Consider the following 16355-nt stretch of genomic DNA (forward strand, 5'->3'; position numbering starts at 1 on the left):
TTATGGGATATTCTGACCTACAGCAATTCTGACAAACAGCTGAAGAGTCAACAATAACCATCTTTCACACATATAAGTACCACACATTGATGCTCCTTGTAATTTCACCAAGCAAAATTGGGTTTGAAGGGGGGATGAATATGCAAAAATAGACCTTCGACCTACATAACACTGTCGTTGTAGGGACACCCAACAAAAATGGCTGCTATGTCCTGCAACATCATCTTCTGAACACAATATAAAAGATGATATGGATCCAGGATCTGTAAGATCATATGACACTGTGCTAAGCCTGCTGACAAATGCCTCTTATATCCTCTACTGAATAACCACTAGTGTTTACCACATCTTAAATTCTAAGGTTTGATATTTCCAGAATAGGACTATACATTCTTAATCAGAGATCAATTATTGGGACTAACTGAAATACTAGAGGGCTTGAGTTTGGGGATGTATGCTGGATCATTTCAATCTTATCTGATCCAATCTGCAGCGCTCCAAGTTTTTATTAATAAGAATGGTGCTATAACTAACACATTTGCCAGTGTGAAGTGATCAAATCTGTTTTATGATTTGCAGTTAATGGAAGAACTGGCAGAGATGATTTTGGATAAGTACCAAATGACCATCAAGACAGTAACAGCCAATGTGGCCCCCCCACGCCACAGTTTCGACTAAACTGCATACTTGAGAGAATACTGTGAGAAGAAACAGAAACTGCTGACTTAAGAGAAGCCAGCACCTTTGCTGCAGTTTGACTTTATAGCATTGAATCAATACCTAAAGGACACAGATATTAGCAATCCTGAGCCAACAGGCATGACTATAGAAAGAGATGGCAAAAGAATACAAGACCAATGCGCTGACACAGGCACATCTTCATCAAACAGTACAACTTATTTCATTTAAAAAAACTGAGAAATGCTTGTTTTTAACATCTTCATTTCCATTTTAATTTTGGTAATGGCTAAGAGTATGGTAAGAGTTTTCTCCACTCTAAAAAGGCACAAATTATCTTAATTTACGTGTGCAATAATGATAAATTAGATAGGATAGTATAGGTAGAACAATAGAAATGATAGATAGATAGATAGATAGATAGATAGATAGATAGATAGATAGATAGATAGATAGATAGATAGATAGATAGAACACTTTACAATACAGTTCAATTTAATAACATTCGTTAATGCATTAGGTATCATGAACTAACAAACATTGCATATTAATCCAGGTTAATGTTTATTTCTACATATACTAATACTTTTATAAATTAACATTAACATTAACATTAATAAAAGCTGTAAAAAATGTGTTCATTGTTAGTTCATGATACCTAATACATTAAATACTTGAACCTTATTTTAAAGTGTTTCCAAAAATCTTAAATATAAAAGGAACAAAGACTGAATGCCATTAATATTTAGATACTCTCATATAAAAAGTCAAATATTCATCAAAATAGACCTATTTGTGTTTATAAGCCTTTGAACTGTCAGCGATGCAAAATGCTCAATATATAAATAGCCACGTCCAGAAACCCTCCCTCTTAAATTGTTCCAGTTTTCTTCCTCACGTTAGAGTCTCTTTAACATGATAGTCTAGGTATTGGATTGATTAAAGGGATGGATGCATAGTTGTCTTTCAGTGGATAGTAAACGAACTAACTGAGTTTTATTATACACATAAAAACATGCATGTATCTACTATCCATTCTTTCACAGAAAAGCAATTTTCAGGATAAAAAAAAGAGGGGTTTACATTTGGGCAACCACCACGAGCTATACATTCAGGTAGCCACACCCTATACCTCTCTCTTTCTGCTTTTCTTTATTTTGCTTTCTGCTCCCTGTGCAGCCTGAAGGCCTTAATGATCAGCACAAGAACGATCAGCCAAATGCAAAGAAATACACAAAGCATTTAACAGCTCTTTATGGAACTATCCGCATCTAAATGCCCATATGACCTGAAAATGAGGCAGTCATGCACATCATTGGCAATTAATTCTAATCAAACAAACCCAGAGTATATGAAATAAATATGGAGCCACTAAGTACATTAAGGAGGGGGGAGAAGAAGGGCGTGCCCAGCTCCTATGCCCATGATGGCGGTGGCCTCGATGCGGGAAAAAAAAAGGTGAATGTGTGTCTGAGCATCTTCTAGAATACCACATGCACCTCCCCCCCACAAAATCCAGCAGCCCCAATAAATCAACACCCTTTTCTGTCCAGACATGCACATGCATCCTCTTCACTCTGATCTTGCATCCCATGCACCCTCGGACCCCCTTCCTCCACATGCACTCACAGTACCCTGGCACTTCCAGTTGCTCCAGAAACCTTCAATCTTGGTCGAGTCTGCGGCTGCCATGGCGCTGGCCTGCATGCTAGGCTGGGTGAGGGGAAAGACTGCAAATTGCTTTCTGCTAACACTACTGCTACAGCCTCTCCGCTCCTTGCTCCGTGTCTGTCGTTATCTCTCTCTCTGTTTCTCTCTCGCTCACCGGTTCACACCAGTGCATGAATGACCCATAGGAGGAGGAGACAGAGAGGGGAGGGGAGGCAGAGATGGAGGAGAGGAGGACTAGGAGTATATGGTGATAATGCTGCCCACTGGTGGAGGATCTGATTTTGCTGAAGACAGACATTTCGGGGAGGGGCAAAGCGTAATGATTGACACCTTTCAAGTCGACATGAAATGGAAGTTGCGATAGACTTTTCTTCCTCATTGTGACATATATCCAAGTGAAACGGCTTCTCAAACAAGAAAAAATGTAGGGTGGGACTTGATTTGTCCATCAGAAATTGACTGGATCATTGTGACAGGTTGTCCCTCCCTCATGTCAGTAAACACATCATCAGAAAAGAGATTTTGTTACAAGAGGGAGGGGAGGTTATTTTGATATATGATTATGAGGGCAAATGGATTTATAAAAAATATATATAATAATAGTGTGCACAAATAATTTACAGTAAATAGTGCAATATTCCATAAAAACGTCAATTTTGATAAAACAACCTTTTTGGAGCTTGACAGTCCCAGCTCACCTGATCACTTTCATTGTATGTAAAAGAGCAGCGTGAACATCTTGCTAAACATCTTTTTTTTTGTGTGTGTGAAAGAAAATCATACAGGTTTGGAACGACATAAGGGTGAATAAATGCTGACAAAATTGTTATTTTTAAGACCCTGCAGACAGACAGTAAAGTGGGAGGATGAAATATTTGTTTTCCTCTCTTTCTCATCTTCAGTCTTTTAGATGGGAGACTAATCCTAACTAATCCTCTTGAAAAGGTTGAAATCTGGTGGTAAACACTGCTGCACACTTATTTGCTCATTCGGAGAAAAGGCTCATTCTGTGCTCAATGCATCATCTCTGATGAATTTCACTCTAGACTGCTATAACAGTGTGTATTTGTGTGTGTGTATGTGAGAAAGGAGACATCATGAGGCAAGCCTCATGAGATACGGACAATGACTCAGCGCTCTTGGTTAAAGGAAACAGGATGAGCTCACAGGCAAGCATATATATAGCATATATAAGCATATATATATAATATACACACTAATGTTCAAATTTTTTTGGTTAATTTTTTTATGTTTTTGTAAGACGTCTCTTAAGCTCTTAATCAAAAAATACAGAACAATCAGTAAAATTGTAAAATATTACAATTTAAAATAACTGTTTTCTATTTGAATACATTAATAACATAATTTATTCCTGTTGTGTATATATATATATATATATATATATATATATATATATATATATATATATATATACATATATACATACATACAGGTGCTGGTCATATAATTAGAATACCGTGAAAAAGTTCATTTTTTTATTGTAAATTATTTTAAAAAAATGAAACTTTCATTTATATTAGATTCCCTACATGTGAAGTAAAACATTTCAAAAGTTTTTTTTTTTTTTTTTTAATTTGTTGATTAGAGTGTACAGCTAATGAAAGTCCAAAATCCAGTATCTCAAAATATTAGAATATTTACATTTGAGTTTCATTAAATGACCATCCCTACAGTATAAATTCCGGGTATCTCTTGTTCTTTGAAACCACACTAATGGGGAAGACTGCTGACTTGGCAATGGTCCAGGAGACAATCATTGACACCCTCCACAAAGAGAGTAAGTCACAGAAGGTCATTACTGAATGGGGTGGCTGTTTACAGAGTGATGTATCAAAGCATATTGAATGCAAAGTTGACTGGAAGGAAGAAATTGGGTAGGCAAAGGTGCACAAACAACAGGGATGACCGCAAGCTTGAGAATACTGTCAAGTAAAGCCGATTCAAACACTTGGGAGAGCTTCACAATGAGTAGAATGAAGCCGGAGTCAGCGCATCAAGAGTCACCACACTCAGACATCTTCAGGAAAAGGACTACCAAGCCACTTCTGAAACAGAAACAATGTCAGAAGCATCTTACCTGGGCTAAGGAGAAAAAGAACTGGACAGTGAACAGTGGTCAAAAGTCCTCTTTTCAGATAAAAGTAAATTTTGCATTTCATGTTGAAATCATGGTCCCAGAGTCTGAAGGAAGACTGGAGAAGGCACAGAATCCAAGCTGCTTGAAGTCTAGTGGGAAGTTTCTGAAGTTAGTAATGATTTGGGGGGCCGTGACGTCTGCTGGTGTTGGTCCATTGTGTTTTATCAAGTGTAAAGTCAATGCAGCCATCTTCCAGGAGATTTTGGAGCACTTTATGCTTCCATCAGCTGACAAGCTTTATGGAGATGCTGATTTCCTTTTCCAGCAGGACTTTAGCACCTGCCCACAGTGCAAAAACCACTTCCAAGTGGTTTGCTGACCATGATATTACTGTGCTTTATTGGCCAGACAACATGCCTGACCTGAATCTATGGGATATTTTCAAGAGAAAGATGAGAAACAGTCGATCCAACAATATATAGATGATCTGAAGGCTCAATAGTGCCTCAGCAGTGCCACAGGCTGATCACTTCCATGCCACACTTCACTGATGCTGTAATTTGTGCTAAAAGGAGCAAATCATTTGCTGTAATATGTGCTGCCGACCAAGTATTGAGTGCACAAATGAACATACTTTAAAGAACTTGAACTTTTCTGTTTTGAAAATCCATTTTTTTGATTGATCTTAGGAAATATTCTAATATTTTGAGATACTGGATTTTGGACTTTCATGAGCTGTACGCTCTAATCATCAAAATTAAAAAAAAAAAAAAAAAAAAAAAAAAAAAACTTTTGAAATGTTTTACTTTACATGTAGGGAATCTAGAATATATGAAAGTTTCATTTTTAAAAATAATTTACAATAAAAAAATGAACTTTTTCACGATATTCTAATTATATGACCAGCACCTGTGTGTGTGTGTGTATATATATATATATATATATATATATATATATATATATATATATATATATATATATATTTTCAGGATTCTTTAATGAACAGAGTTCCAAAAAAGTTCAAAAGAAAAGAGCCGGAACCTAGCCAATACCGAACCCAGATCCAGTGCCAAAGCCCACTAAGGATCAAAAGCCAGAGCCCACCGCAGACCCAGAGCACAAGCCAGCTGAGTCTAACCAGGGGTGTGAGCCAGCCCCTATGTCTGTCCAGAAGCTCGAGCCTTAGCCATGGTTTGGCCCGGAGCCAGAACCTGTAAGGGCAATGAACCAGAGCCCACCGCAGATCAGATCCTCAACCTGCCAAGTCTGACCAGGTGTTTGAGCCACATCTATTGCTGAGGGAGTGTTGGTGGAAGTGGCTATTATGGAAAGAAGTACCAACCATTATCCTACCCCTGAAGTCCATTCCTCCTTGTGTCTCCGCCTCTGGCCCCGGCCAGCCCCAAGTTGGCCAGTTCCAAGTCTTCTTCGTCGCTGATGCTCCTACCCAGCCTCCCATTCCCTCCTCCTCTGCCAATGCCATCCAGTTCTTCTGCCCCATCTCCGCTAGCTCCCTTCAACCCTCCAGCTTCTCCTTCACTGGCTCCACTTAGCATCTCAAATCCACCATGGGCTTTTTAGGTATCTAGTTCTGCCCTGGTTTTTTCGATCCCCTAGCCTTACCTCAAGCCTCCGGGCCCTGGACTCCACCTTGGCCTGTCGACCCATCAGATCCATACTCCCTTGGCTCCACCATGGTCTGTCATCCCTCAGGCTCCGCTGGGCTCCCTCGTCCCTCAAGCTCCGCCTTGGTCAGTCATCACCCTGGTTCCGCTATGGACTTCCGGTCCTCTGGCTCTGCCTCATCCCTACACCCCTTTGGCTCCACTGGGCTCTTCTTTGCTTGTTATAGCGATTCATTGATTGTTTGACTGATTCACCTATTCCTTATTTGCCCTTGAGTCTATCTTCATGCAGCATATATTCTCTGGCTCTGTAGGCATCTTACAACAGTTCCCACATGAGCGATTTATAGATTATCATGACAGAATATGCTAATCAATGACTTTAAGATATCCCACATCAGCTACATAAATTAAGCAACTAACCATTTAGAAACGTCCTGTTGCATTCTACATGTTGTCACTTCTTCTTGAGTCTCTCCATCATTGTCCGACTCCAGTTTGAACATAAAAGGCTGAACAGTTTCTGACTTTTTCAGTGAGTCTTCATGAGGTAATCGGCACTGCTAACACTATCGGTGAATTCCAAACGGGATATATCGCCCTCCGAAGGGCACTTCGGAGTGAAAATAATCATGGCCGCCATATTGAAGGGTCGTTCCAAACCAAGTGCTCAAAACTGGCCACTTCAAAGGGCCCTTCGGAATGAAGGATTTCGAAGGGTATAACTGATGGACACTTCGGGCCCCCATGATCCTTTGCACAGGGAAGTTCTTTGACGTCACAGAACGGGTACAGGAGGCTCGGAGTTTGATTTTACCTATAAATTTATGTATAGTATTTTTCTATACTAATGTAATATTTATACGAAGTTAGATTTGGTACATTATTATGGTCAAAATGACATTGTACTTCAACAAAAATGCTCCCTTTATCAGTCCATTCAAATGTTTCAAATACATAAACACAATATAGGGGAGCGAGGGGCACAAACTAACACGGGGTTAGTTGTAACACGCATGGTTTAAATACGTCCACACATGCTAGCATGAAGAAACTTTGCGTATTTACTAGTTGCCATATCGACAATATATAGAGAAAAATTTTTATTTAAATTTGAATTTCTAAAAAAATGCTATTATTTTATATGAAAAAAATAATTATTGTCTTTTATGAACAAAAATATTTTATGGACTAAAAATATTTTAGTTTAGTCATGTATATTTTTTTAATTAAGTCAGATAAAATATTTAGCCGTCATATGGTCATGTTACAACGTGCCCCATCACATGTTAAAATGTGCCCTATCTATGAGGTATTTTGTCACATTTCACTTTCCCTTCTTTCGGGGTAAATAAAGAAAAAAGTATACACTGTATTAATGAAACAAAGCCACATATTTGTACCAGACATGTGTGAAATTAATGTGGAACAAAAGAAATTCCCTGAACCCTAAGTAGATTTACACAAATTGAGAAAGTCAAAAAGCATTAGGCTGTGCCCCGCTCTCCCCCTCAAAATTTGGTGCGATAAACCAAAAATAAATAAATAAACTAACGTTAAACAAAAGGCGCAGCTTGCACAATCTACTCCTCCTTGATTGTCTCGTTAAGATGACGCAGAAGTGCGTTCCAAAAAAATGTGTTTTTTTGACTCCTTCACCCTTCATCCCTTCGAAGCTCTCAAAGGGGTAAACCCTTTGAAGGGATTAGGGCATAGGGATGAGCCCTTCTGAATGGAACGCAGGGTATGTGCTAACACGAGTTCTTGAAATCCCGCCCTCTGCTTAGGAGCAGCAGCTCATTTGCATTTAAAGGGACTCCCACACAAAAATGGAGTGTTTTTGCTCACCCTCAAAAAGTGACAAATTTAACATGCTATAAAAATTATTTTGAGCTAAAACTTCACATACAGTACACACTCTGGGGACATCAGAGACTTATTTTACATCTTGTAAAAATGGCATTATACCACTCCTTTGCCATGTTTCTTTAAAATCTCAGACTATAAAGCCTTAGCTGTAAATTGCTTAATCATGGTCTCTGATTCTAGTCACGGTGGGATGGCAGACTGTAATGAGACACTTCAGTGCACAGAGAACCTCCACCATGATCCCATATGTCATGTATGGTGAGAAATAACCATAACTGCACTCAATTAATTTATCATTCAAAGGAACAGCACATCATTGTGCATTATCTTTGACATCTCTAACTCAAAGGTTTCGCATTTAACCTTTTGTGTATTGTACAAAAAAAAAAAAAAGGGCAACAAATGCAAGTCTAAACAAAGGAAATTAGCATAATGTCTGTGCCTCAGCTTCAAGCTCATCGCACAAGAAATGCCATGGGCCTAAAACATTTAAATAATTGATAGAGACAGAATAAAATACAAGAGAAACTAACACATAAATAACTGCTTATTTTTGCTATTCTAAATGATTAATGATCGGTTTACCTCAAAAATGTGGAGTGACCTTGCCTTTACAGAGTGAATTGTAACTTGACTCCTCCAGTGGAATTAATGTTTGTAGAGTGAGTACAGAACCTCTAAACACATTGCAAAAGCTTAAATAAAATGTTTGTTACAGAACTGAAAGGGAACAGCTGCTGTTAATGATATGGAAAATGTGATGAATGTAAAACCTGGTTAAAATCATAAGAGACTGCAGCAGTAGAGAAAACCAGGGAATGCAAAACATCAAAAAATCCTGAAAGAAATATGAACTGTTTTCAACTGGATAGATTGATTTCGGAAGGATCATGTGACACTGAAGACTGAAGTAATGGCAGGTAAAAAATTCAGCTTTGCCATCACTGGAATAAATTAAGGATCATGTGACACTGAAGACTGAAGTAATGGCAGGTAAAAAATTCAGCTTTGCCATCACTGGAATAAATTACATTTTATATGTATTAAAATATATATTAAATACATTAAAATAGAAAACTATATTTTATACAAACACACACAATGATAATGCATTACAACCCCTCTCCAGTCTATGGGCAGACAGCGAGACAATGACTGTACATGGTAAACTGAGCCCTCTGCTGGAAGAAAGTAGCAGTGATATCCATCCTCAGTATGTGTACATGTAGTTACAAGAGCCATCTCATTTCTAGAGGCTTCTATGAGACACTGAGCTCAAGAGAGGAGGGGGGAAAGCGGGTGCGGTCAGACAGACTGTGGCACCACCATACCTATTTTGCAGTCCGCCATAGACACAGACACGTGTACAATGGTAAGCAGACAACAACAGTAAATTCAGTCTGCTTTTACAAACAGTTCTCCATTAATAAGGGTGTTGTAAAGAGGAATATATTGACTGAAAAGCATCATATTAAACACTGATAAGAATCGATTATAAGACAAACATAAAATTAATTTATGTTGAATTTCCAGTTACATTAATACTGCATGACAGGAATTTAGAGCTGTCTGCCATCCACCGTGATGCATACTTAACACTGTCCATCTAAAAATAATTAAAGTCTGAACCCCAAATGAAACGCATATAGTCTTGTTATCTCACTATAGGATCTGTGCAATGCCTTGTCATCCCACTCCCGTGTGGCTGTGGAATCACAAGTCGGCAGCACTCACTGGTCACAAAATGTCGCAGACAGAAACTGACCTGAAGGCTTTGTTCTGACCTCTTCAAACAACTGTCCAGCCCAAAGCATTAATGACGTAATGAATTCAACAGACAAAAACAAATGACGTACTCATCCACTAATACACACTGAAGTCAATAATTATCTTAAAACAAAACTAAATTATTAATTTAATTGTTTATTATTAATTTTTAAAGCAATATGTTTTTTTTTTTCTAGGGAAAATACAGCAAAATAGAGATTAGGTCTTTATACTGTAAACAAAGCCATTTTATTTGTTATGATTTATATACCTCACTACTGGGATGTGTTCAGATCACTGAAAGAATGAAAATGTTTTCAGTAAATTGGTGGGTTTTACAACCCAGACTGTTGTAGGTCAGCCAGATCTTCTCTAATAATTTTTCACAGTTTCACACAAGATATTTCCACTGAGTTCTGCTGAATCCTGAACTCACAACAGCAGATGCAGGGAGCAGTCAGGTGTGAAATAAAATATAAAACATTAGCCACCCATCTAAAGACACAGGGGACTGTGTGAGAAATGTGTCTTGTGAAATTGATATAATATTTCATGAGCAGACCTTCTGGAGGTCTGGAGATCATTAGAAATGTTATATTACACAGTGTTGTATTTCTCTGGACCGATGCTGTTGGATGACAAGGGATCTTAGTGAAAAAGCAGAATTGACATTTGTGAAGTGAACAGTTGAGCAGGAAATGCCTCTATGAAATTTGAGTCCAGTGTATAAGTGTTCTCAGACATCAGAACTGTTGTGTCACACAAAAACTGTCCTTATCATAAATGTAGTAATAAAACATCTCTCCTCTCCTTTCATATTTTTCGCCCATTATGAATACAGAAGTGCTTCCCTTGCTAGATCAACACTAGTTATAATGGAGCTACAGAGAGTTTTTGTGTAGTCGAGCTAGATGCTGAGTGACGCATAGCTACAATCACATTATCTAGGTCTGTTAGTCCATTAGACTTGTATAATTTAAGCTGAACTAAAGCAATTATATGACATTTTAAATACACAAACTATTGTTTTAGTCTGACTGAAATCAAACTTTTAAAGTGCATGTAAACATACTGATATCTGAGAGAAACTGCAAGTTAAATACCACAATCAATTTATATAATGTTAGGAAAATATTTGCTGTAAACTGTCAGCTGGCCTGTGCATGCCCAGTATTGACTGATTCCCAAGGGATGGAGGCATTGAAATGTGTTTTTTCCTGCTGTTAAAGCCAAAGGGAGTTTCCTCCTAACAGGGTGAGGCCAATAAGTGTGAGTCAGTTTTTTATTTTAATTTCAGTGTATCATAGGTCTTAAAGTAATAGTTCACCCAAAAATGAAAATTCAGCCTTCATTTACTCACCCTCATGTCATTACAAACCTGTATGACTTTCTTTTTTCAGTAGAAGTTGTTTTGAGAAATAGTATTTTTTGGTCAATACAGGGCTGTTGCTAGTAGCATTCTTAAAAATTTCTTCTTTTGTGCTCCACAGAATACAAATAAAAAGTCACACAGGGTTTTTTTGGTGAAAATTTGTGCAGTTTTATATTTAAAGAGGCCATTAAACACAAATTCTTATGTTTACATGCATTTTAAAGGAGACATCGAATGCCTCTTTTTACAAGATGTAAAATAAGTCTCTGATGTGAGTGTGTATGTGAAGTTTTAGCTCAAAATACCCCACAGATAATTTTTTATAGCACGTTAAAATTGCCACTTTTTAGGGGGTGAGTAAAAACACACTATTTTTGTATCTATCTCTTTAAATGCAAATGAGCTGCTTCTCCCCACCCCACTTTCCAGAAGAGGGCAGAGCCAAATACTCCGGCAGCAACAACTGGATTGTGGAGATTGTGGACAGCGAGTAGAATTCTTAAAGATGGATCAATACCAACTGTTTGTCCAACTTCATATTCAGAACATGTAACTACCGCACGTTATATTTTGTGAATGTACGCAAATCGCCTTTGTGAATGTGCTTGTTAGCATGCTGTATGGCTAAAGTTACCATTGTCCCTGAAGTCTGTATTCACAGAGCTTAGAGCTATGTCATTAGTTTTATTTTTAAGAAGTAATACATTGTGCTTCTGAATTGTACAGGCGGTGAGCATGATCGGGTTGAAAAGTAATCTCTGGTCTCTGTGAATACAGTAAGAGAAAATGGTTACTTTAGGCATATTAGCACATTAAAGGCATAAAGACATTAATTAGCACGTAAAAAAGGCGATTTGCAAACACACATTATAAAGTACGATTCTTATCTGTTCTGGATATGAAGTAGGATCACAGAGAGTTGGTATTGATCCATCTTTGAGAAGCACCTTTTGTGCAAATCCTGGGTTTTACTGACCCAAAGCAATCCAGTCTACAATGATTCACACAAACGTATAAGAATTTAGCTACTTTCCGGGAGTTTATTATTACAGCCAAAAACAGAACAGTTGTAATGTTTAAAGTACACATGAAATCAAAATTGACCTTATTTATTTTGTTAGCTCAAATTGTTAGTTTTGTGGTGAACAATTCATCCGTGCAATATTGTAATATTTAATCAAAATCTGAAAATGCTCCTCCCCTCTGCAATGGTGCCCCTTCTCTAATGACATCAGTTTGACGGCTTGGGTTGAAATCGCTTAAACCACTGCCCTGCAACCGTTAGTCTGCTATGAGCGAGAGATGGAGAGGAGGAGCTCTAAAGTAAAACTCTGCCCTCTATTCAATATTCCATTTCACTTGGAAATACGTCACAGCACTGGAGAAAAGTTGTTTGCAACTTCCGGTTCACGCAGACTTTAAATAGTCTGTGTGGGTTCTATGTTAAAGGTGCCGTAGAACGTGTTTTCAAAAGATGTAATATAAGTCTAAGGTGTCCCCTGAATGTGTCTGTGAAGTTTCAGCTCAAAATACCCCGTAGATTTTTTTAATTCATTTTTTAACTGCCTATTTTGGGGCATCATTAAATATGCGCCGATTCAGGCTGCGGCCCCTTTAAATTCTCATGCTCCCCGCCCCGGAGCTCGCGCTTGCCCTGAACAGCATAAACAAAGTTCACACAGCTAATATAACCCTCAAAATGGATCTTTACAAAGTGTTCGTCATGTAATATGTCTAATCGTGTAAGTATGGTATTTATTTGGATGTTTACATTTGATTCTGAATGAGTTTGATGGTGCTCTGTGGCTAAAGCTAACATTACACACTGTTGGAGAGATTTATAAAGAACGAAGTTTATGAATTATACAGATTGCAAGTGTTTAAAAAAATGAAAATAACGACAATCTTGTCTCCGTGAATACAGTAAGAAACGATGGTAACTTTAACCACATTTAACAGTACATTAGCAACATGCTAACGAAACATTTAGAAAGACAATTTACAAATATCACTAAAAATATCATGTATCATGTCAGTTATTATCGCTCCATCTGCCATTTTTCGCTATTGTCCTTGCTTGCTTACCTAGTCTGATGATTCAGCTGTGCACATGCAGACGTCCTGCCCTTGTGTAATGCCTTGAACATGAGCTGGCATATGCAAATATTGGGGGCGTACATATTAATGATCCCGACTGTTACGTAACAGTTGGTGTTATGTTGAGATTCGCCTGTTCTTCGGAGGTCTTTTAAACAAATGAGATTTAAATAAGAAGGAGGAAACAATGGTGTTTGAGACTCACTGTATGTCATTTCCATGTACTGAACTCATGCTCAACTTTATTCAACTATGCCAAGATAAATTCAATTTTTAATTCTAGGGCACCTTTAAAGGAATAGTCCACTTTCAAATAAAATTTTCCTGATAATTTACTCACCCCCATGTCATCCAAGATGTTCATGTCTTTCTTTCTTCAGTCAAAAAGAAATTAAGGTTTTTGATGAAAACATTCCAGGATTATTCTCCTTATAGTGGACTTCAATGGCCTCCAAACAGTTGAAGGTCAAAATTACAGTTTCAGTGCAGCTTCAAAGGGCTTTAAATGATACCAGACGAGGAATAAGGGTCTTATCTAGCAAAACAATCAGCCATTTTCGAAAAAATATAATACGATTATTTGTGTTTATAAAGCATATACAGTTGTATTTCGAAAACGACAGATCGTTTCGCTAAATAAGACACTTATTCCTCATCTGGTATCATTTAAAGCCCTTTGACAAATCATTTAGTCTGACATTGGAATTGTTCCAGTCTGTTTTTGCAAAGTTGAACTAACAGACTTAGATATTGCAATTGTAGGTTGGCATCGTCCAGCATGTTTACACGTTAATCTGACTACAATTGGTTTGACATTGCAATTTCTCCAAAAGACAGAGGCAATGATGTGCATTTAATCCTTCAAATATTAAATTGCACATTGTGTCATGTATAGTGCTGTCAAAAGTACCGACTTCAGTACCAAGTCGGTACTGAAATTTAATGTGATGCTTTGAGCGCTGTTGAGCGGATTTGTAAACACCTCTGTTTGGCCATTGTATTCACATGTTCACATCAGATATGTGTGATTGGCTACAATGATCAACGCTACAAAAACATGTTGTAAGTAGACATCAATGGTGCTCTGCACCGAGCGCTTACACAGATACACACGGGAGCATTTGAAAGCAGGCATCTATCAGCAGACCGGTCTGCTGATAGACGCCTGCTTTCAAACACTCCCGGTCCGGCTTTCAAAACGCTTTTAAATTCAAACACTTCTGTGAGCTTTCAAATGCTCCTGTGCATTGATCATTGCAGCCAATCACAGACATATATGTTGAACACATGAACACAATGGCCAATCTGAGGTGTTTACGAATCTGCTCAACAGTGCTCAAAGCATCACATTTTTTAAATTTCAGTACCAACTTGGTATCGAAGTCTGTACTTTTGACAACACTAGTTATGTATACTCGGACAGACAGAAGAAGACAGTAGTTCAACTATCCAAAAACCCTCTGTAGCTCAATTGTAACTGTGCATGTAAATGCAATAATGTTGATCATCAGAACTTGTGTCTTGAGGTGACCTTTTGAGGTGACCTTTAGTGATTGGGGAACATGTGTTTACCTTTCTCCCTGGATAGTCCCTGGAAGATGGCAGGTGGTGCAGTCATTCTCTCAGAGCCCCTGCGGCCTTGACTGGACCGCCTTCTTTCTTTCTGGTGCACCTCCCCAGCAGGATGCTCCACCTTCAGCTCTGGCAGGCTCGGGCTGGGGGTTGTGCTGCTGGGTTTAGGCTTCTCTTCCATGGTGGATGTCTTCTCTTTAGGAGTGCTTGTTGGGGCCGGAATGCTCGGAGAAGGTGTGGTTGGAGTCATAATGGGTTCTTTAGTTGCCGAAGTCAGGGTTGTGGGTTTTTTGACCAGCTGTGGGTTCTCCTTGAAGCCCTTTGTGGTGTCGTGGGTCAATCTTTTGGGACTTTCCTCTCCGCAGGACTCCAGAGCCAGTTCACTATCTAGCTCTGCTTCACGCTCCTCCCTCAAGATGCTGTACTGCATAGTAGGGCTAGGGGCAAACGCGGGAGTAGAAGACAGGACGGGTGCTGTGGAAGGTACTGTGGTCGATGGAGAGGTGCTAGGACTCTTACTGAAGCTCATGTAGCCAGAGCTGGGAGCTTGTGGACTATGCTCTTCAGACACCAGCTCAATCTCAGAGTCGCCAGATTCTGCACTGCTACCCTCGACATCCTGGGAGGAAGGGGGCAAGGTGGGTTTTGGGAGAGAAGTCTTCATTTCCATTGGGGAACTGTCTTGCTTGGAAGGTTGAGAGGGTGAGGTGGGTGACGCTTGAGTCTTGTCTTGGAAGGAGCTCATTGTATTAGTTTCACCAGCCAGGATGTTTGGATCTGATGGAGAGTCAGACTCTTCTATAAAGAAAGGGAGGGAGAGAGAAAGGAGAGGGAGTGTTTTTAAAAAGGTAAGATGTCTTGTGGCCATCTGCTCTGCCAAGGCACCCAACAGTGTAAGCATATGTGTGATATATTGTTAAAAAGGTGTAATGTTACAGCTAGTATGTCAATGAACCACTGCTCTTAAATCAGACTATTTTAAGGTGTTTCTTCAACTATGGGTAATTTTAACCCGATGGACTTGAAACTCTGTTCAAACACACTTTGGATAGGATAGCATTCTACCTTCAAGAAACGCCCCCAAATAATACAGTGCTACTCAAGCCTGACTCACAATAGGGATGTCACAGTGAGGACATTTTCATACGGTAGATAAACTTGCAACATCACCAGTATTGCAGATAACACTGGGGTGTGTGAGGGGGTTGGATATATTGTATATTTATTTCGCTCATCAGGGAGCAGCTATCAATGTGCAGGGTATTGAAATTGCTTTTGAACGTGCGCTCACTTTGTTTTCACTTTTGTGATCACGCATACTCTATTTATAGGGAGTGGCGGTACTGATGGCACATTTTACAAGAGAAAATATTTATCAAGCACCAAATCCTCCGCCATAGTCTTATTAGTCATCTCTCCTTACTCTTGTCAAGTGATAAGTGAAATCTGACTCCTGCTGCACCGTGCTGCAATTCTGCAGCCCGTGATGTATGGAGCAGAGCAGACGCTTTCGGTTTATAATTGTAGCGTCCATTGTCCAACTGAACTAAATGATTTTGATTTCTATAAAAAAGGAAAGCAACATTGGGGGTGGTGCTTTAGTGGG

At 38.8% G+C, this 16355-nt stretch overlaps 1 protein-coding gene across 3 annotated transcripts in view; it reads right to left on the reverse strand.

Moving 5' to 3' along the window:
* The window catches only part of rtn1b (reticulon 1b), a 57061-nt gene that overhangs the window by 14902 nt on the left and 25804 nt on the right, over window positions 1-16355 (reverse strand). The window contains exon 3 of one of the 3 annotated variants that reach the window (XM_048206280.1): window positions 14750-15547. In XM_048206280.1, the coding sequence (XP_048062237.1) occupies window positions 14750-15547 (798 nt within the window). Of the gene's footprint in view, window positions 1-2312; window positions 2510-14749; window positions 15548-16355 lie in introns of those variants that run through there. The other 2 variants (XM_048206281.1, XM_048206282.1) reach the window with 2 other exon arrangements.

The sequence above is a fragment of the Megalobrama amblycephala genome, linkage group LG11 (genome assembly GCF_018812025.1).
Source record: "Megalobrama amblycephala isolate DHTTF-2021 linkage group LG11, ASM1881202v1, whole genome shotgun sequence".
NCBI lineage: Eukaryota > Metazoa > Chordata > Actinopteri > Cypriniformes > Xenocyprididae > Megalobrama > Megalobrama amblycephala.